Source organism: Tamandua tetradactyla, chromosome 23 (genome assembly GCF_023851605.1).
Source record: "Tamandua tetradactyla isolate mTamTet1 chromosome 23, mTamTet1.pri, whole genome shotgun sequence".
NCBI lineage: Eukaryota > Metazoa > Chordata > Mammalia > Pilosa > Myrmecophagidae > Tamandua > Tamandua tetradactyla.
This window is the reverse complement of record NC_135349.1, coordinates 17,312,178-17,334,182: the sequence shown is the minus strand read 5'-3', so window position 1 is coordinate 17,334,182 and position 22,005 is coordinate 17,312,178. Positions and strand designations below refer to the sequence as shown.

General features: G+C 38.8%; 1 protein-coding gene across 5 annotated transcripts in view; it reads left to right on the top strand.

Annotated features, from left to right (window-relative positions):
• The window catches only part of LOC143667151 (merlin-like), an 80,949-nt gene that overhangs the window by 36,892 nt on the left and 22,052 nt on the right, over positions 1-22,005 (top strand). For all 5 annotated transcript variants that reach the window (XM_077141017.1, XM_077141016.1, XM_077141015.1 and 2 more), the window contains exons 6-7: positions 12,495-12,578; positions 13,442-13,510. In XM_077141017.1, coding sequence (XP_076997132.1) covers positions 12,495-12,578; positions 13,442-13,510 — 153 coding nt within the window. The remainder of the gene's footprint in view (positions 1-12,494; positions 12,579-13,441; positions 13,511-22,005) is intronic.

The window sequence follows — 22,005 nt, the reverse complement described above, 5'->3', positions numbered from 1 at the left end:
ACTTTGACTAGGGATATGAATTAAGCTGATCTGGATAGGACTAAGATAAATCAGAATACAGAGGATGGTCTATATTTTAAAACTTCAACTTCTGTGTGAGACCAAAGGAAGAGATGTTTATTTGGTGCAAAATTTATATTTTTGACAATGCATTATCTAATTTAACTTGTATGATCAGTTTATTTGAACACCATAATTACCTGGACTCTTGAATAGGGAGTGAGTTCTTGTTGGTTTGTACAGGTTAGTGTGATACCCCAAAATATTACAGAGTAGTCTGGGCGGTGAATAAAGAAGTATTTGCAAAGTCCCCTCCGGGCACTGGGGAGAAAGGAGGAGATATTGAACTTCCTACCTGGGGAATTCCTGATAGTCTCGCAAGCACTGGGGACAACCTATTCAATAGGCTGAGCCCTCGATCTTGGGGCTCTTCCCCATGAAACTTATTCCTACAAAGGAGAAGCTAAGCTTACTTATAATTATGCCTAAGAGTCACCCCCAGAGAACCTCTTTTGTTGCTCGGATGTGGCCTCTCTCTCTAAGCCAACCCAGCAGGTGAACTCAATGCCCTCCCCCCCCACATGAGACATGACTCCCAGGGGTGTAATTCTCCTGGCAGTGTGGGACAGGACTCCTGTGATGAGCCAGGACCCGGCATCATGGGATTGAGAATATCTTCTTGAATAAAGGGGGAGAAAGAAATGAGACAAAGTTTTAGTGGCTGAGAAATTTCAGAGTTGAGAGATTATCCTGGACGTTATTCTCATGCATTATATAGCTATCCCTTTTTATTTTATGGTGTATTGGAGTGGCTGGAGGGAAGTACCTGAATCTGTGGAATTATATTCCAGTAGCCTTGATTCTTGAAGATGATTGTATAACTAAATAGCTTTTACAATGTGACCATGTGACTGTGAAAACTTTATGGCTTATCTTCCTTTTATCCAGGGTATGGACAGATGAGTAAAAAAATAAGAACAAGTAAATAAGTAAATAATAGTGGCAGGGATAAGGTGTAAAAAGTTGGGTAAATTGAAATGCTTGGGGAAATGGGGGAGGACTAAGGAGTATGAGATGTATGTTATTTTCTTTTTTCTTTTTATGGAGTGTTACAAGTGTTCTAAAAATGATCATGGTGATGAATACACAACTATGTGACGATATTGTGAGCCACTGATTGTATACTTCAGATGGACTGTATGTTGTGTGAAAATATCACAATAAAAATATTAAAAAAAAACACAAAAAAACTCTTCTGCATTCAATTTGCTTCAAAGCTTTAATGCCTTTCATGCAAAGGTAATGGCTTTTAATTTGTGTAACTAAAAAGGTTCCTAAAGCAGGGGAACCAGAAGTGTACTAACCCCTACTTTCCAGATGATTATTAATATTTAATATGGATGATTATCCTAAGGGAGAAGCACTGCTCACTCAAGCCGAATTAGTCTGAGGAAATGCAAGTGCAGAATTCACAGATCTTCAGATTTTTTCAAAGAAAGCCATCTGGTTTTTAAATGCAGATTCAAAAATTTTAAAAACATATCTGAAAGCTAGTTTGCATCTCTGTCCTATGCTCTAGAAGACAATTTATAGAAAATAAAAATGACATTTGTGTTAAAACTATAAATAAAACAAAATGCTTACACTGTCATAGAAATGCGAAATCATTTTGGTTTAGTGGCCCAGTGTGCTGGTTTAAAAGGATGTATGCCCCCTAGAAAAGCCATGTTTTAATCAAAATCCCATTTCATAAAGGTAGAATAATCCCTATTCAATACTGTATGTTTGAAACTGTAATCAGATCATCTCCCTGAATGATGTGATTTAGTCAAGAGTGGTTGTTAAACTGGATTAGGTGACAACATGTCTCCACCCGTTTGGGTGGGTCTTGATTGGTAAAGAGGAAACATTTTGAAGAAAGAGATTCTGAGAGAGCAGCACCAGAAAGCAGAGAGTCCACAAGCCAGTGACCTTTGGAGATGAAGAAGGAAAAGCCTCCCGGGTTGCTTCATGAAACCAGAAGCCAGGAGAGAAAGCTAGCAGGTGAGGCCATGTTTGCCAAGTGCCCTTCCACTTGAGAAAGAAACTGTGAACTTCATCGGCGTTCTTGAACCAAGGTATCCTTCCCTGGATGCCTTTGATTGGACATTTCTATAGACTTGTAATTGGGACATTTTCTTGGCCTTAGAGCTGTAAACTAGCAACTTATTAAATTCCCCTTTTTAAAAGCCATTCTGTTTCTGGTATATTGCATTCTGGCAGCTAGCAAACTAGAACACCCAGTGTATGTTTTTATCAGACTGTGACTCATATGAGACTAGAATGCTAAAAATTTCCCCTTAGATTACTGATACTCACCCTCATTAGATCCAAAATCCCTTTCAGATATTTTGTAATGCCCTTTTTACTCTCCTGAAAGGAAATTAATAGGAAATAGAAAATAATATCTGCACATATCATTTCAGAAAAATTCAATTTCATGGCCAATTCTGTATTTAAGGAAGAAAAGGAAAGTAGCCTATAATAAAATCCTGTGTGTTTCAATATATCATTTATGCCCCAGCAAGCATAATGAAGTGGCCAGATGATAGCACTGTGAATGGAGACCCTCCGAATTCAGACAGCTGCCAGTAGGTCGCATTTCAGGAGAGACAAGCCATTGGTGATTCCATGTTCACAAACAGTGACTCACTCTTAATACATTTCCAGACCAAACAAAGGAATCTCACAACCTTTCCTAGATTTATACAGTAATAGCATTACTGGAAAACTCTGTATATATTAAAGCTGTGCCCAATTCTTTGTGTTTTATACTGTATATAAAGTGGAAGTCAGTCCTAGGCTCAGATAAGCAGGCTCTTTAGCCACATCAATACTGATTAGAAGTTGTGTAATTCAGGACAATTAATTGTGTGGGATTATTCTGAGATACGCAGGGGGTCTCCACCCAACTAAATTTCAGTGGTTCTCACCTGAGTCACTGTGATAAAAATGCTTCCACGGATTTCCCCCTGGGGGAAGGAACTTCCCATATTGAGAACTGTCAGCAGGGATTGTTTCTAATAAATGTTCCCTGGAGTTTGTCAGGAAAGATGAGGGCTGGTTGCAACTCTTCACTTCTTTCACCTTTGGCTTTCTCTAAAACCAGGAGTGACCAGGATATATTATTCAATGAAATAATCTCGATGAAGAATAGTGCATGTACTATGGTTAGTTTAAAAGGGGGGGGGGGGGGAAGAATTTATATCTAACTACTGTTGGGGAAATCTCCAAATCCTACTACCGAATCTGGGTTTTGCTCTCCTTGCATAGCGATGCATACGAACCGAACCTCACTAAATTTACACACCACGTTGAGGCTTCAGCTGAGAAGTGAGTCACAGGAGGAAACAAGCTTCCTACGGAGCTTCCTTTTAGTTTTTGCTGGCTCCATGATGGTAGGATACTGGAAACAAATTAAATCAGCTGCCTTCAGGGACAGGGAAGGGATGGAGGGTCTGGGGGCCAGTGGAAGGAGAAGATTTTCACTTTATACACTTTTGAATTTAAAAACGGTACAACACACAAAAGTCCTGTCAAACTTTTCAAAGCTTTTACACATAGACGGTCCCTAAAAGAAAAGATCACAAATCATAAGGTACTCCTTGGGGAATTTCCACAAAGTGAACACATCTGACTAACTGCCTAGATTACTCAGGTGAAGGAAGGGGCCTTCCCAGCCCCCAAAACCTTCCCTTCCAGCCCCCTGCTGCTCACTCCATCTTTCCTGCTCCCACTGGTAGAGGTAAGCCCCCACTAGCCCGACTTCTCACATCATGGATCGGTTTTGCCCATTTTGGGATGTTATGTAAATGGAACCTGTATATTCTTTTGCATCTGGCTTCTTTTGCTTTACCATGTGTGATTTAGAAAAATTTTCTGTATAACCCAGTCATGGAGTCCCTCTTCATTTTTGTTTTTGTTTTTATCATCCCAATAACTTTTTTATGGTGGTAACGTGAAAATTTTTGTACACAACACAAAATTTCCCATTTTAACCATTTTTAAGTGCAGGGGTATTAATTACAACCACAACGTTATGTTGCCATTCTGTGCCATTAACTGTTATCTATTTTTCTATTTCTATCTATAGTTTTATGATCTATTTTTCATCCAGCGTTCCTAGTTCTCATTTGTAGGGAGTTGTTTTGTTATTTCTATTAAAATTAAAAACAATATTTTAAGATTTTCTATTAAGAAAAAGAAACCCTGTGCAACAGGACTTGGTCGTACATGCTTGTCTAAGTGGGTCCAGTTGAGAGGCAGTGAATTCTCACAAGTGTCTTCAACGCTTCACCTGAGAAATGAATCCCTTTCAAATCGAAGAGAGAGTTTAGAGTATCTGGTAGTGTGGTAAGAATAGTCAAGGTGGCACATGGGCAGTGACTCCTATTAGACGGGCTCTGAATTTGCATTGCCTGGCTGGGCAGTGAATATAAATTCAGGAATTTGAGCACGATTAAGCATCTGTCACTAATCGTCTGGTTTGAAGCTGTTATTTAACCCAGAAAGGATCATGTTCTTTGAATCCATTCATGTGGGTGCAGACCTATTGTGGGCGGGACCTTTCAATTAGATTGTTTCAATTGAGATGTGACCCGCCCAACTCAAGGCAGCCCTTAATCCTTTTTCCTGGAGTTCTTTATGAGAGTGTAATGGGCACAGTGAGTCCAGAGAGCGCAGAGAGAAACACCGAGAGAGAGCTTAGGAAGAAACATCCCGGAGGAGCTAAGAGAGGACCCAGACTTTCAGAGAGGAAGCCACTGGAATCGGAAGCTGAAAGTATCAGAACCTTGCAGTGAAGGATCAGCACTGGCCATGTGCCTTCTCATGGGACAGAGTGTCCCGGAAGGCAGTAGCCTTTCTTCAGAGTCTGGGTATCATCTTCTTGATGCCTTAACTGAGACATTTTCACAGCCTACGAAGTGCAAATTGTAAATTAATAAGTCCCCATTGTAAAAGCCAACCTATTTCTGGTATATTGCATCCAGCAGCTTTAGCAAACTGAAGATGCATATATAATAAACTTTATTTTTAGAATGGTGTTAGGTTTACAGAAACCTTAACAGAAAATATTGAGAATTCCCATATACCTTCCACATGTGTAGTTTCCTCTGTTATTGAGTGTGATTACAATTGATGAACCAATATCGATATATTATTAGTAACGAAAGTTCATAGTTTACATTAGGACTTTGTGTATACAGTTCTATGGGTTCTGACAAAGCTTAATGTCATATGTCCACTATTACAATATCATACAGAATAGTTTTACTGCCCTAAAGATGCTGTGTGCTCTACCTATCACCCCCTACCGCCCAGTTTTAGTTAGCTAAGGCTGCTGGTGTATGCAATATACCAGAAATGGACTGACTTTTATAAAGAGGTTTTATTTAGTTACAAATTTACAATTCCTCAGAGGAAAGGCAACTAACTTTCATATGGGTTTCTCTGTCACAAAGGAAGGCATGTGGCAATGGCTGCTGACCCTCTCCCTTGGCTTCTTGGTTCCAACAGCTTTCCCCAGGATGTGTCCTTGCTACATTTCCAAATGTCTGGGTCTGAGCTGCTGAGCTCTCTGACCTCTCTTCTGACCTCTTTTTTTTAAACCTCCAAGTCATTAAATGTCACTCAGTGTGGAAGGCACTTCTTTAGCCTACCACAGATGTAATAAGCCATACATGAATTTCACATGCTGATGATTTAAGTCCATAGCAACAGAACAATGGGGCATCAGTACCTGGCCAAGTTGTCACCTGAACCTAACTATCACACCCCCTCACTATGGCAACCACTAATCTTTTTACTGTCTTTATAGTTGTGCCTTTCCCATGAAAAAATAAAATTGTGCCCTTTCCCAATATAATACAATACAATACAATACTATATGTCAAAACTACATGCCAATACAATGGCATGTAGTTGGTTCAGATTGGTTTCTTTCACTTAGCACTTCATATTTAAGGTTTCTCCATGTCTTTTTGTGGTTGATAGCTCATTTCTTTTAATTGCTGAATAGTATTCTACTGTATAGATGATCCACAATTTAATAATCCATCCACTTATGAAAGTCATCTTGATTGCTTCTAATTTTTGCCAATTTGAATAAAGCTGCTATAAACATTGTCATGTATATGTTCTTGTGGACATGTTTTCAACTCCTTTGGGTTAAATATCTAGGAGTGCAATTGCTGGATCATATGGTAAGCCTGTGTTTAGCTTTGTAGGAAATTGCCAGACTGTCTTTCAAAGTGATTGTGGTACCACATTTTTTTTTTTTATTAATTAAAAAAAATTAACTAACACAACATTAGAAATCAATCCATTCTACATATGCAATCAGTAATTCTTAATATCATCACATAGGTGTATGGTCATCATTTCTCAGTACATATGCATCGATTTAGAGAAAGAAATAGCACGACAACAGGGTCTTCTTTCATTCTTTTGCATATGGATATCCAGTTCTCTAGGCACCATTTATTGAAGAGACTGTTCTGTCCCAGGTGACTTGGCTTGACTGCCTTATCAAAGATCAAATGTCCATAGATGAGAGGGTCTATACCTGAGCACTCTATTCGATTCCATTGGTCGATATATCTATCTTTATGCCAATACCATGCTGTTTTGACCACTGTGGCTTCATAATATGCCTTAAAGTCAGGCAGTGCAAGACCTCCAGCTTCGTTTTTTTTCCTCAAGATGTTTTTAGCAATTCGGGGCACCCTGCCCTTCCAGATAAATTTGCTTATTGGTTTTTCTATTTCTGAAAAATAAGTTGTTGGGATTTTGATTGGTATTGCATTGAATCTGTAAATCAATTTAGGTAGGATTGACATCTTAACTATATTTAGTCTTCCAATCCATGAACACGGTATGCCCTTCCATCTATTTAGGTCTTCTGTGATTTCTTTTAGCAGTTTTTTGTAGTTTTCTTTATATAGGTTTTTTGTCTCTTTAGTTAAATTTATTCCTAGGTATTTTATTCTTTTAGTTGCGATTGTAAATGCGATTTGTTTCTTGATTTCCCCCTCCGCTTGTTCATTGCTAGTGTATAGAAATGCTACAGATTTTTGAATGTTGATCTTGTAACCTGCTACTTTGCTGTACTCATTTATTAGCTCTAGTAGTTTTGTTGTGGATTTTTCCGGGTTTTCGATGTATATTATCATATCATCTGCAAACAGTGATAGTTTTACTTCTTCCTTTCCAATTTTGATGCCTTGTATTTCTTTTTCTTGTCTAATTGCTCTGGCTAGAACCTCCAACACAATGTTGAATAATAGTGGTGATAGTGGACATCCTTGTCTTGTTCCTGATCTTAGGGGGAACGTTTTCAATTTTTCCCCATTAAGGATGATATTAGCTGTGGGTTTTTCATATATTCCCTCTATCATTTTAAGGAAGTTCCCTTGTATTCCTATCCTTTGAAGTGTTTTCAACAGGAAAGGATGTTGAATCTTGTCAAATGCCTTCTCTGCATCAATTGAGATGATCATGTGATTTTTCTGCTTTGATTTGTTGATATGGTGTATTACATTAATTGATTTTCTTATGTTGAACCATCTTTGCATACCTGGGATGAATCCTACTTGGTCATGATGAATAATTCTTTTAATGTGTTGTTGGATACGATTTGCTAGAATTTTATTGAGGATTTTTGCATCTATATTCATTAGAGAGATCGGCCTGCAGTTTTCTTTTCTTGTAATATCTTTGTCTGGTTTTGGTATGAGGGTAATGTTGGCGTCATAGAATGAATTAGGTAGTTTTCCCTCCACTTTGATTTTTTTGAAGAGTTTGAGGAGAGTTGGTACTAATTCTTTCTGGAATGTTTGATAGAATTCACATGTGAAGCCATCTGGTCCTGGACTTTTCTTTTTAGGAAGCTTTTGAATGACTGCTTCAATTTCTTTACTTGGGATTGGTTTGTTGAGGTCATCTATGTCTTCTTGAGTCAAAGTTGGTTGTTCATGTCTTTCCAGGAACCCGTCCATTTCCTCTAAATTGTTGTGTTTATTAGCGTAAAGTTGTTCATAGTATCCTGTTATTACCTCCTTTATTTCTGTGAGGTCAGTAGTTATGTCTCCTCTTCCATTTCTGATCTTATTTATTTGCATCCTCTCTCTTCTTCTTTTTGTCAATCTTGCTAAGGGCCCATCAATCTTATTGATTTTCTCATAGAACCAACTTCTGGCCTTATTGATTTTCTCTATTGTTTTCATGTTTTCAATTTCATTTATTTGTGCTCTAATCTTTGTTATTTCTTTCCTTTTGCTTGCTTTGGGGTTAGCTTGCTGTTCTTTCTCCAGTTCTTCCAAATGGATAGTTAATTCCTGAATTTTTGCCTTTTCTTCTTTTCTGATATAGGCATTTAGGGCAATAAATTTCCCTCTTAGCACTGCCTTTGCTGCGTCCCATAAGTTTTGATATGTTGTGTTTTCATTTTCATTCGCCTCGAGGTATTTGATAATTTCTCTAGCAATTTCTTCTTTGACCCAGTCGTTGTTTAGGAGTGTGTTGTTGAGCCTCCACGTATTTGTGAATTTTCTGGCACTCTGCCTATTATTGATTTCCAACATCATTCCTTTATGGTCCGAGAAAGTGTTGTGTAAGATTTCAATCTTTTTAAATTTGTTAAGACTTGCTTTGTGACCCAGCATATGGTCTATCTTTGAGAATGATCCATGAGCACTTGAGAAAAAGGTGTATCCTGCTGTTGTGGGATGTAATGTCCTATAAATGTCTATTAAGTCTAGTTCATTTATAGTAATATTCAGATTCTCTATTTCTTTGTTGATCCTCTGTCTAGATATTCTGTCCATTGATGAGAGTGGTGAGTTGAAGTCTCCAACTATTATGGTATATGAGTCTATTTCCCTTTTCAGTGTTTGCAGTATATTCCTCACGTATTTTGGGGCGTTCTGATTCGGTACGTAAATATTTATGATTGTTATGTCTTCTTGTTTAATTGTTCCTTTTATTAGTATATAGTGTCCTTCTTTGTCTCTTTTAACTGTTTTACATTTGAAGTCTAATTTGTTGGATATTAGTATAGCCACTCCTGCTCTTTTCTGGTTGTTATTTGCATGAAATATCTTTTCCCAACCTTTCACTTTCAACCTATGTTTATCTTTGGGTCTAAGATGTGTTTCCTGTAGACAGCATATAGAAGGATCCTGTTTTTTAATCCATTCTGCCAATCTATGTCTTTTGATTGGGGAATTCAGTCCATTGACATTTAGTGTTATTACTGTTTGGATAATATTTTCCTCTAACATTTTGCCTTTTGTATTATATATATCATATCTGATTTTCCTTCTTTCTACACTCTTTTCCATATCTTTCTCTTCTGTCTTTTTGTATCTGACTCTACTGCTCCCTTTAGTATTTCTTGCAGAGCTGGTCTCTTGGTCACAAATTCTCTTAGTGACTTTTTGTCTGAGAATGTTTTAATTTCTCCCTCATTTTTGAAGGATAATTTTGCTGGATATAGGAGTCTTGGTTGGCAGTTTTTCTCTTTTAGTATTTTAAATATATCATCCCACTGTCTTCTAGCTTCCATGGTTTCTGCTGCGAATTCTACACATAGTCTTATTGGGTTTCCCTTGTATGTAATGGATTGTTTTTCTCTTGCTGCTTTCAAGATCTTCTCTTTCTCTTTGACCTCTGACATTCTAACTAGTAAGTGTCTTGGAGAACGCCTATTTGGGTCTAATCTCTTTGGGGTGCGCTGCACTTCTTGGATCTGTAATTTTAGGTCTTTCATAAGAGTTGGGAAATTTTCAGTGATAATTTCTTCCATTAGTTTTTCTCCTCCTTTTCCCTTCTCCTTCTGGGACACCCACAACACGTATATTTGTGCGGTTCGTATTGTCCTTGAGTTCCCTGATACCCTGTTCAAATTTTTCCATTCTTTTCCCTATAGTTTCTGTTTCTTTTTGGAATTCAGATGTTCCATCCTCCAAATCACTAATTCTATCTTCTGTCTCTTTAAATCTATCATTGTAGCTATCCATTATTTTTTCTATGTTTGCTACTTTATCCTTCACTTCCATAAGTTCTGCGATTTGTTTTTTCAGTTTTTCTATTTCTTCTTTATGTTCAGCCCATGTCCTGTTCATGTCCTCCCTCAATTTATCGATTTCATTTTTGAAGAGGTTTTCCATTTCTGTTCGTATATTCAGCATTAGTTGTCTCAGCTCTTGTGTCTCATTTGAGCTATTGGTTTGTTCCTTTGACTGAGCCATATTCTCAATCTTTTGAGCGTGGACAGTTATCTTCTGCTGCTGGCGTCTGGGCATTTATTCAGATTTCTCTTGGTGTTGGACCCAGCAAGGTTGTAAGATTTTTCTGTGAAATCTCTGGGATCTGTTTTTCTTATCTTGCCCAGTACGTGGCGCACGTGGCACACGTTTGTCTCAAGTGTTTGGAATGGGTCTCCCCCAGTCACCGATCTCCGTGGCCTGGGGATTTCGGATCCAATTCTCTCCGTTGGTTCAGGGGCCGCGCGTGGTGGGGACGTCAGCTGCCGCGGCTTGAGGGGACCCTGTGGCTGGTTGCGGGCTGCAGCAGGCCTGGGGGATTCCCCACTGGACCAGGAAACCTCCCGTTGGGGGGGGCTACCGCGGCTTGGATAGCCCTCCTATCCGAGACTCGTATCTGCGGACTCGAAGCAGAGACTCGAAGCCGCCCGCAAAAGAGGGGTGCCGTCTGCCTCGGCTTGGGAAACTTGCTTCTCCAATACTCTCAGCCGGCCCGGAAAGGAGGGAGGGAGTAGCTCGGACCACCGCAGCTGCCGCTGATCGGGAAATCACGCGCCGCTCGGGGGTCTCACTGCAGCCAAGTCTCGCAGTCAGTCTAGCCAGCCCAGACTTTGGATAGCCCTCTGATCCGAGACTCGTAGTCGCGGACTCGAAGCCGAGACTCGAAGCCGCCCGCAAAAGTGTGGCGCCGGCCGCCTTGGCTGGGAAGCTTGTCTCTCCGCGTCCCTCAGCCAGCCCGGGAAGGAGGGAGGGATTAGCTCGGACCGCCGCAGCTGCGGCTGCTCGGGAAATCGCCTGCTGCTCGGGGATCTTACTCACCGCAGCCGAGTTTCGCAGTCAGACTAACCAGCCCAGACTGGGTTACGCTGTGTGTCCATTCCCTGCTGTAGCCCCGGGAGCTGTTCTGTACTGTTTCTGTTCACCTATTAGTTGATTTGGAGTCGGAGGAACTAAGACGCATGTACCTTAGTAAGACGCCATCTTGGATCCCCCTGTGGTACCACATTTTGACTTATATATCTTGCTAATTGTTTGTTTTCTGTTCTGGAATAGAAAGAAATATTTTGTTGTTGTTGTCGTTCACTATTATGTCCCCAGCACCTAGATTAATGCCTGATACATCATATCTGCTCAAAACGAATATTTGTTGAATGAATGAATGAAAATTGAAACCAATGAGGTTGAAAATCAGCAGAGATCAATGTAAATTCTAGAACTTAGATTTTAAAAACTGAGAGCGGAAGTACGGAGTCTGGAAGTCCTTGCTTAAAGTAAAAATCTGATAAAATTATCACAAAACCAGCTATAGTCTTATGCTGAAGTAATGGACATATTGGGTCCCCAATGAAGGGAGGTGAGGTCCTTTCAGAACTCTGCATGGGGTGTCAGACCCTACCTGGGGGGTTGTTCTTAGTACTGGGTTCTACCTATTAAGGGGATCCTGCAGATGAAACATCTCCAGGTGCTAACCAGAATGGAAGGGATACAGACAACATGCCCCGTGAGGACAGTGGAAATGATGGGAGTGTTTAGCTTAGGAAAAAAAAATAACTTAGGAAAAAAAAAAAGCAAATGAATGTCTTACTCAGTATCTGTTGATGCACCTCACAGTGATGCTTTCAGAATTAGTGTGTGAAACGCACAATACCTCTGTGCTTCAATATGCATGCCTGGCCGGAAAATGGCAGAAATGGTATCTCTCCTTTCTTACAGCATCAGGGTGTTTCTTGCAATAAATAAAGGCTTAGGTGAGGTGAATTGTTTCAAAATGGTCTGCCCTTCTGGACTTGGTACAATTATGCTATTTAATCTAAGGAAAGAGCACTTTGGGCAAGAGGTGTCACCATTTTTACATTATGTATAAATATGTATAAATGTATCTCATCATCTTATCTTAAACATCTATCAGCTTCTGCCTAATGTGCTATTTTTCCAAGTTTCCTTTTTGTTTTCTGAGCCATTTAATGCATTTTATACTTTTCCTGATCTCTCTCTCTCTTTCTGTCTCTATCCCCATTGAACACCAAAGCAATTAAAATGTTCAAAATGAAAATTTAAAAGGGGGGTCAGAAAAAGACTCTTTGTGTTCCTATACTGGGCTCTGACCTGAGCGTTTAAAAATATATTTGGCTACTAGTGCTTTTGTCAAATCCTGGGACTGATTTGACTGAGAGTAAGTTTGGTTTTCAGGTTAAGAAACAGATCCTTGATGAAGAAATCTACTGTTCTCCTGAAGCCTCAGTTTTGCTGGCCTCATATGCCATCCAAGCAAAGGTGAGAACACCAAATGTTAGGTGCTTTGGAGAGAGTTCCAGGCCCCCTGTTGGCTGGAGAAGCCACCCATGAATGCTACAGGGGGGACATGAAATCACTAAGACCTGTCCAGGGAGGTGGGTGGACTGTGGACTCCAATGAGTTCTGAATATTCAAGACTTCCCAGGGGACGCTGGTGGTAGGTTAATACTTTAGTCAGTGTTTCTCAAAGCAGAATCCTTGTGGTACTTCTTAAAAATTCTATTTCTGGCCACCCCAGACGTAAAGAATTTGGGAATCTCTGTGGGTGTGGGCCCAGGAATCTGTGTCTTAAACAGGCACTTTGAATGAAGGTTGGTTCCTATGCACACTAGTGTGGGAGGAACACTTCAGAAACACAGCTTGTCATACTTTGGACTGTGGCCTATCAGTGGGTTATAAAATCTGTTTAAAGGGACTTTCCAAGAATAGAAAAAAGTGTTAAATAGGATATAAAATGTAAGAGTACATTATAAGTAGTAAGGCTAAATATCAGTTCAAGGGACATCTGTGTGTGTGTGTGTGTGTGTGTGTGTGTGTGTGATTATTAGGTCACTATGTAAAATATATTTTTTATTGGGGTTGATACCAAAAAGATTGAAGGCTTTTGGCTAGGTAGACTGCAAAGAAGAAGGCTCTAAGATAGCAATCCTTAGGAGTCAGAGATTAGCCCTAAGAGACTAGCATGCCTGGCCCTCTTCTGTGTCCATCAAGAGCTTAACTTTTATTTCTGGCTTTCTGAGAAAGCCTTTCATCTGAATGTAGGACTTAGCCTCAGGCCTGGTACCTATCAACAGAAGTTGTTCCCTCATGGACAGCTCAGGGTGGCCTCATTTTCTTTGCAGTATGGTGACTACGATGCTAACCTACACGAGCCAGGCTTCCTTGCCCAGGTGGAACTTCTGCCTCAAAGAGTAAGTATCTTCAAGACCACCATATTTTGGTGGGTCTCGTGAACCTTGTGAAACGTAAGAACAGAGGCCCAGTGGGTAATTCCTGATGGCAAGGAAGGCATTCCAGCTAAGCATGCCTCCCAACCTTCTCACTCTCTCAATTCTGTCAGTTCTTCAGTGCTTATTTCTTAACTACCATCTCCTTCTAAAAGGCTCTGGTTTCTTCTCTTATCATTTTCTGCATCATAGTTTGGTTTACGTTCTCTTCAGTTTAATATTTAAAAAAATTTTTTTTTAATTTTGTGAAATATAACGTATATACAAATGAAACAAAAAAATTTCCAAGTGCTTTTTAACAAGTAGTTATAGAACAGATTTTAAAGTTTGGTATGGGTTACAGTTCTACGATTTTTTGTATTTTCTTCTAGTTGCTCCAAGACATTGGAGACCAAAAGAAAGATCAATATAATGATTCAGCACTCATATTCATTTGTTAAATCCTATCTTCTCTGTTATACTCCTCCTTCTCTCTTTTTTTTTTGTGAAAAAATAACATATATACAAAAGATCAATAAATTTCAAAGTACATTCCAACAATTAGTTGTAGAAGAGATTTCAGAGTTTGCTGTGGGTTACAATTCTACAATTTTAGATTTTTACTTCTAGCTACTGTAAAGTACTGGAAACAAAAAGAAATATCAATAATGATTCAGCACTCATACTTATTTGTTAAACCTACCTTCTCTGTATAACTCCACCATCATCTTTGGTCTTTCTGTCCCACTCTTTAGGGGTATTTGGACTAAGCCCACTTTGACTTTTTCATGTTGGAAGGGGCTGTAGATAATATGGGATGGGGGATGAAAGTGGATGATGTTCTGGAGAGGCTGGCCCCTCTGCATTTCAGGACTTATTTGGTCTAGGGACCCATCTGGAGGTTGTAGGTTTCTGGAACCTTTGTAAGAATCTTATATAATGTCCTAGGTATTCTTTAGGGTTGGCAAGAATGGTTTTGGTTGGGGTTTGGCAGGTTATGATATGTAGCAATGTCTAACCAAAGCTTGTGTAAGGGTGACCTCCAAAGTAGCCTCTCAAATATATTTGAACTCTCTCAGCCACTGATACATTATTTGTTACACTTCTTTTCTCCCTTTTGGCCAGGATGGCATTGTTGATCCCATGGTGCCTGGGCCAGGCTCATCCCTGGGAGTCATCTCCCATGCTGCCAGGGAGATGTTCACTCCTGCATATCATATCCTATGTAGTGGAGAGAGCAATGATTTCACTGCAGAGTTGGGTTTAAAGAGAGAGGGCACATCTGAGCAACAAAAGAGGTCATCTGAAGGTGACTCTTAGGCATACCTATAAGTAGGCTAAGCGTCTCTGCTACATAAACTTTACAAGAGCAAGCCTCAAAATCAAGGGTTTGGCCTATTGATTTGGGTGTACCTAATGTTTGACACAGTATCATGGGTTTGGTGGTAGAATTTAGTAGTTCCATATTTTCTTTCTCATCCCTCAAGGGACTTTGCCAATACTTTTCAATAATCTGCTTAATATATTCTAAGATGTATCCAGGCACTGCATTAAATTATACAGGATTAAAGGCCCTCAATCTGGGCTCCTTGTGTCTGGATTGTTTAAATGATCTATCCAGACAGATTGAGTTGAATTATGTGCTACAGAAAATTTAGGTTCTGGACAAAAAAGAACTTGCTTCCTTTGGTTTCAAGAGTAGGTGAAGTTCTAAAATACAGACAATGTCTTCCTTACCCTGTATTCTGTATTACCTTAATCCCGACCTGGTTGGCTTCATTCTTAACTCTAAATACCAGTTTATACATATTTAAAACAGCCTCTCAAAATCCAGAAATAATAGTTACCACTCCGGACTAAATGTGACTGCTATGAGAGCTTATAATCTAGGCCCCAGTTTTCTTACAAGTGTTTTCTAAATGAGAGAACACAATCTTTGCTCTTTTGTTTCTGGCCTATGTTGCCTCCCCAGATGTCCCACAGGCTCATTCACATCACTGCATGCCACACAACTTTGCTCCTTTTTTGTAGCAGCACAGTGTTCAGTCATATGTAAACACCATTGTTCACCAGTCTACTTCTCAGTCAGTGCATCTTTCAGCCACCTCCACCTACTGGGCTTCATGTATAATTTCCAAAGTCCATCAATACTCTCGATTTTAGATAATTTCATTGTTCCCAAGAGAAAGATAACCAATAGTCACACTGTCACCAAATAGAAAATCCAAAGCTCCCCCTAACTCTTGTCCCTACTCCCACTTTTTTACCCCTGGTATAGCTGTGGTACTGTTGATGTTTTCCTGTTAAACATAGTCCATTCTATGCAGTAGCCTTCCCCTCCATACCACCAAATTATACACTCTTTGTACAAGAATCATACCTTTGCAGTAGTTCATGCAAGAGCTTATTTATATTTGTAGTGTTAATTGGTGGGACACATATATCTATACAACTCCTTTCAATCATGTTCATCCTCAACATGGTAATATTACTTATAGACCCACTAGTGGATCACCTTCACTTATATCTGTGGCCTTACAATTAAGTTCAACTACATTACCTAACTGTTCACCATTTCAAGCTTACATGTATCTCCAGGTCTCCTATATTCTGTATTATAAGCCTCTGATTTTACTTTTACCATAGTCATAAAAGTGGAATCATACAGTATATTCTTTCTGTGTCTGGCTTATTTAACTCAGCATTATGTCCTTCGGGTGCATTCATCTTGTCCTGTGCTTCAGGACGTCATTTCATCTTACTGCTGCATAATATTCCATTGTATGTATATACCACATTCTGTTCATCCACTTGTCTGTGAATGGGCACTTGGATTGTTTCCATCTTTTGGCGATTGTTGTAATGCTGCTATGAACATCAATGTGCAAATCTGTTTGTGTCACTGCTTTCAGCTCTTCTGGGTATATACTGGGTAATGGTATTGCCCGGTCATAGGGTAACTCAATATTTAGTTTTCTGAGGAACTGCCAGACTGTCTTCCATAGTGGCTGCACCATTATACGTTCCCACCAGCAGTACATAAGTGTCCAATTTCTCCACATCCTCTCCAACATTTGTAGTTTCCTGTTTGTTTAATAACAGCCATTCGTATAGGTGTGAGGTGCTGTCTCATTGTAGTCTTGATCTGAATTTCCCTTATAGCTAATGAGAATGAGCATCTCTTCATGTACTTTTTAGCCATCTGTTATTTGCTCTTCAGAAAAATATCTATTCATATCTTTAGCCCATTTTATACTTGGCTGTTTGTCCTTTTGTTGTTGAGTTGTATGATTTCTTTATGTGTACAAGCTATCAAATCTTTATCCAATGTGTTTTCCAAATATTTTCTCCCATGGGGTTGGCTGCCTATTCACCATTTTGACAGTCTTTTGAGGTGCAGAAGCATTTGATTTTGAGGTGTTCCAATTTATCTACTTTTTATTTTGTTGCTTGTGCTTTAGGTGTAAAGTTTAGGAAGCTTCCTCCTATTACTAGGTCTTGAAGATGTTTCCTTACATTTTCTTCTAGGAGCTTTATGGTACTGGCTCTTATATTTAGGTGTTTGACCCACTTTGAGTTAATTTTTGTATAGGGTATAAGCTAAAGGCCCTCTTTCATTCTTCTGGCTGTTTATATCCAGTTCCTCCCATGCCCATTTATTGAAAAGACTGTTTTGTCCCAGTTCAGTGGATTTGAGGGTCTTGTCGAAGATTAGTTGACCATAGATTTGATGGTCTATATTTGCACTCTCACTTTGATTCTATTGGTCAATACTTGTATCTTTGTGCCAGTACCATGCTGTTTTGACCACTGTGGCTTTATAATAAGTTTTAAAATTGGGGAGTATTAATCCTCCCACTCCATCCATTTTTAAGATGCTCTTAGTTATTCAGCGTCTCTTTCCCTTCCAGATGAATTTGGTAACTAAGTTTTCCAAGTCTTCAAAGTAGGTTGTTTGGAATTTTAATTGGTACTGCATTGACTCTGTAGGTCAATTTGGGTAAAACTGATACCTTAACTACATTTAACCTACCTATCCATGAGAATAGAATGTCTTTCCACCTATTTAGATCTTTTTTGATTTCTTTTAGCAATGTTATGTAATTCTCTGTGTACAAGTCCTTTACATACCTAATTAAATTTATTCCTAGATACTTGATTCTTTTAGTTGCTATTTTGAATGTAATTTTTTCCTTAATTGACTCCTTGGTTAGATCATTGCTTGTGTATAGAAACGTTACTGATTTTTGCACATTAATTTTATAACCTGCCACCTTGCTGAATTTAATAGTTCAAGTAACTTTGTTAAAGATTTTTCAGGATTTTCCAAGTATAGTATCATTTCATCTGCAAATAATGAAAGTTTTACTTCTTCCTTTCCAATTTGGACACCTTTTATTTTATTTTTTCCTGCCTGATTGTTCTAGCTAGAACTTCTGGTACAATGTTGAATAATAGTGATTAAAGAGGCATCCTTTTCTTGTTTCCGATCTTAGAGGGAAAGCTTTGTCTCTCTTCATTGAGTACAATGCTGACTATGAGTTTTTCATATATGCCCTTTATCATATTGAGGAAGTTACCATTGATTCCTACCTTTTGAAGTGATTTTATCAGAAAAAGGATGTTGAATTTTGTTGAATGCTTTTTCAGCCTCAATCAAGATGATCATATGATTTTTTTCCTTTTGATTTGTTAATGTGCTGTATTATATTAACTGATTTTCTTGTGTTGAAGCATTGTTCTAGTTTGCTAGCTGCCAGAATGCAACACAGAGATGGATTGGCTTTCAATAAAAGGGGGTTTATTTAGTTAATGTATAGTTCTTCAGAGGAAAGGCAGCTAACTTCCAACTGAGGTTCTTTCTTACATGGGAAGGCACAGGGTGATCTCTGCTGGCCTTCTCTCCAGGCCTCTGGGTTCCAATAACCTTCCCCAGGGTGATTCCTTTCTGCATCTCCAAAGGCCTGGGCTGAGCTGCTTAGGCTGTGCTACATTGAGCTCTCTGATTTAAGCACCAGCCAATTAAATCAAACATCATTCATTGCAGCAGGTACACTTCCTAGCCGGCTGCAGATGTAATCAGCAACAGATGAGATTCACATGCCATTGGCTCATGTCCACAGCAATAGAACTCTAGTACCTTCACCTGGCCAAGTTGATACTTGAACCTAACTACCACAAACATCCTTGCATTCCTGGTATAAACCCCACTTGGTCATGGTGCATAATTCCTTTAATGTGCTCTTGGATTCAGTTTGCTAAAATTTTGTTGAGAAGTTTTGCATCTGTGTTCATTAAGGAAATTGGTCTGTAATTTTCCTTTCTTGTAGCATCTCTACCCAGTTTTGACATTAAAGTGATGTTAACTTCATAAAATGAGTTAGGTAGTGTTTCCTTTTTGGAAAAGTTTGAGCAGGATTGGTGTTAGTTCTTTTTGGAATGTTTGATAAAATTCCCCTGTGAAGCCATCTGACCCTGGGCCTTTCTTTGTAGGAAAATTTTTAATGACTGATTGAATCTCTTCACTTGTGATTGGTTTGTTGAGATCTTCTATTTCTTCTTGAATTAGTGTAGCTTGTTTGTGTGTTTCTGGGAATTTGTCTATTTCATCCAAGTTGTCTAGTTTCTTGTCATATAGTTGTTCATAGTATCCACTTATGATTTTTAAAAATTCCTTCAGGGTCTGTTGTAATGACTCCAATCTCATTCCTGATTGTGTTTATTTGCATCCTGTCTCTTGTTTTCTTTGTCAGCCTTGCTAGTGGCTTATTAATTTTGATTTTCTCAAAGTACCAACTTTTAGTTTTATTGATTCTTTCTATTGTTCTTTTGTCCTCCCATTCATTTAACTCTGCTTTAATCTTTGTTATTTCTCTTCTTCTATTTGCTTTTGGGTTAGTTTGCTGTTCTTTCTCAAGTTCCTCCAGGTGAGCAGTTAAGTCCTTGATTTTTGCTCTTTCTTCTTCTTCTTTTTTTTTTTGTATGCTGTATAGTGGGGGTCATATTTCTTTCTTTTTCCATGTGAGTATATCATTATTGCAGCAACATTTGTTGAATTTTTTGTTTGTTTATATTTGGGGGGGGAAGTGCGTGGGCTGTGAATCAAACTCAGGTCTTCTTTTTTTAATATAGGCATTTAAGGCAATAAATTTCCCTCTCAGCACATCCTTTGCCACATCCCATAAGTTCTGATATGTTGCACTCTCATTTTCATTCATCTCCATATAGCTACTAATTTCTCCAGAAATTTCTTCTTTGACCCACTCATTGTTTAACAGTGTGTTATTTAATCTCCATATATTTGAGAAAGTTCTCTTTCTTTGGTGTTATTGATTTCCACCTTCATTCCATTGTGATCAGAGAAAATGCTTTGAATAATTTCAGTGTTTTAAACTTATAGAGGTCTGTGTGTGCTCCAACATATGATCTATACTGGAGAATGTTCCATGAACACTAGAGAAGAATGTATATCCTGGTGTTTGGGGGTGTAACGATCTGTTTGTTAGGCCTAATTCATTTGTCAAATTGTTTAAGTTCTCTATTTCCTTGGTGATCCTCTATCTGGTTGTTCTATCTGTAGAGGAGAGTGGTGTACTGAAGACTTCTACTACTATTGTTGAAACGTCTATCGCTCCCTTCAGTTTTGCCAGTGTTTGCCTCATGCACTTTGGAGCTCCTTGATTTGGAGCATAGACATTTATGATTGTTATTTCTTCTTGGTGAATTGTTCCTTTTACTAATATATAGTGTCCTTCTTTGTCTCTTATGATGTCTTTACATTTAAATTCCATTTTGTCTGATATTAGTATAGCTACCTTTGCTTTCTTTTGGCTACAGTTTGCATGGAACATCTTTTTCCATCCTTTCACTTTCAATCTATTTGCATCCTTGTGTCTAAGATGAGTTTCTTGTAAGTTCATGTAGCTGGATCATATTTCTTAATCCATTATGCCAATCTGTATCTTTTAATTCATATGTTTATTCTGTTAACATTCAAAGTTATTTTTTGAATTTCTTGAATTCAAGAAATCCACATCTTATCCTTTGAATTTTTTGTCAAATTTATATATTCTTTTCTGTATTTCTCTTTTTATCCTTTAAGTTACCTTTACTGGTGTTCTTCAATTCTCTGCCCTCCTCCAAACCTCTCTCTCCAGTCTTTGTTATTATTTTTTTTCAGCTAGCAGAACTCTCTTTAACATTTCTTGTAGGCACAGTGTCTTGTTGACATATTCTCTCAGCCTTTGTGAAAATTTTAAACTCTCCCTCAGAGTTGAAGGACAATTTGGCTGGGTACAGAATTCTTGGCTGGAAGCCTTTGTCTTTCAGGATCTTAAATATATCATACCGCTGCCTTCTCACCTACATAGTGCCAGTTGAGTAGTCTGAACTCAGTCTTATATGGTTTCCTTTGTATATAGTCGATTGTTTTTCTCTTGTCAGTTTCAGGATTTTCTGCTTCTCTTCAACATTTAACAGACTAATTAGTATATGTCTTGGGGTAGGCCTATTTGGATTCATTCCATTTGAAGTTTGTTGGGCTTCTTTGATTTGCATATATATGTCTTTTTTAAAGGTTGGAAAAATTTCCCCCATTATATCCTCTACTAATCTTCCCAGCCCTTTACTCTTCTCTTCTCCTTCTGGAACACTAGTGATTCTTATATTTTTGCACTTTGTTTTGTCCATCATTTGCCTGAGATCCAATTAAACATTTTAAAATATTTTTTTGTCATTTGATCTTTTGTGTGTTTCAAATCAGTCGTCCCGTCCTCTAGTTCACTTACTCTTTCTTCTGCCTCTTCAAATCTGCTGTTGTGTGTCTCTAGTATAATTTTTATTTGGTCTACAGCATCTTTAATCTCTGTGATATCTGCTGTTTTTCTATTTATTCTTTCAGATTCCTCTTTATGCTATTCTAATGGCTTCTTGATCTCCTTTATGTCATTAGCCTACCCACTGATTTTATTTAGTAAAGTTATATGAACATCTTTGATTAGTTGTTCCAAAGTCTGTGTCTCCTCCGGTGTTTTAATTTGGTCTTAGGCTGGGCTATATCTGTCTGCATCTTCATATGCTTAGTGATCTTATGTTGCCTTCGAGGCATATAAATATCTTGATAGGGTTACTTTGGAAGTTGATTTCCTTTAATAGTCTAAAGTTTTGTATTTCGGGACAGGTGTGCAGCAGGATGTGGGTTGTGAGGAGGGGCACAAGAGTGTGGGGACAGGATGCAGCCCAGGTATAGGCATGGGTTGGGGATGCTACGCTGGTGCCTGTGAGTGTGGAGAGTGGAGCACAGTGCATGGGAACGTGGAGGTGTGGTGAGGGGGCCATGGGGGCAGGGTGCATTTTGGGCAGACCTTGGAGTGCAGGAGCCGGGTACAGTGTGGGGGATATAGAGGTAGGGCACATGGGAGGCATATGGGGGTCTGAGTGGATATGCTGGGGCTGGTATGTGGGCAGGATGCAGGTGGGCA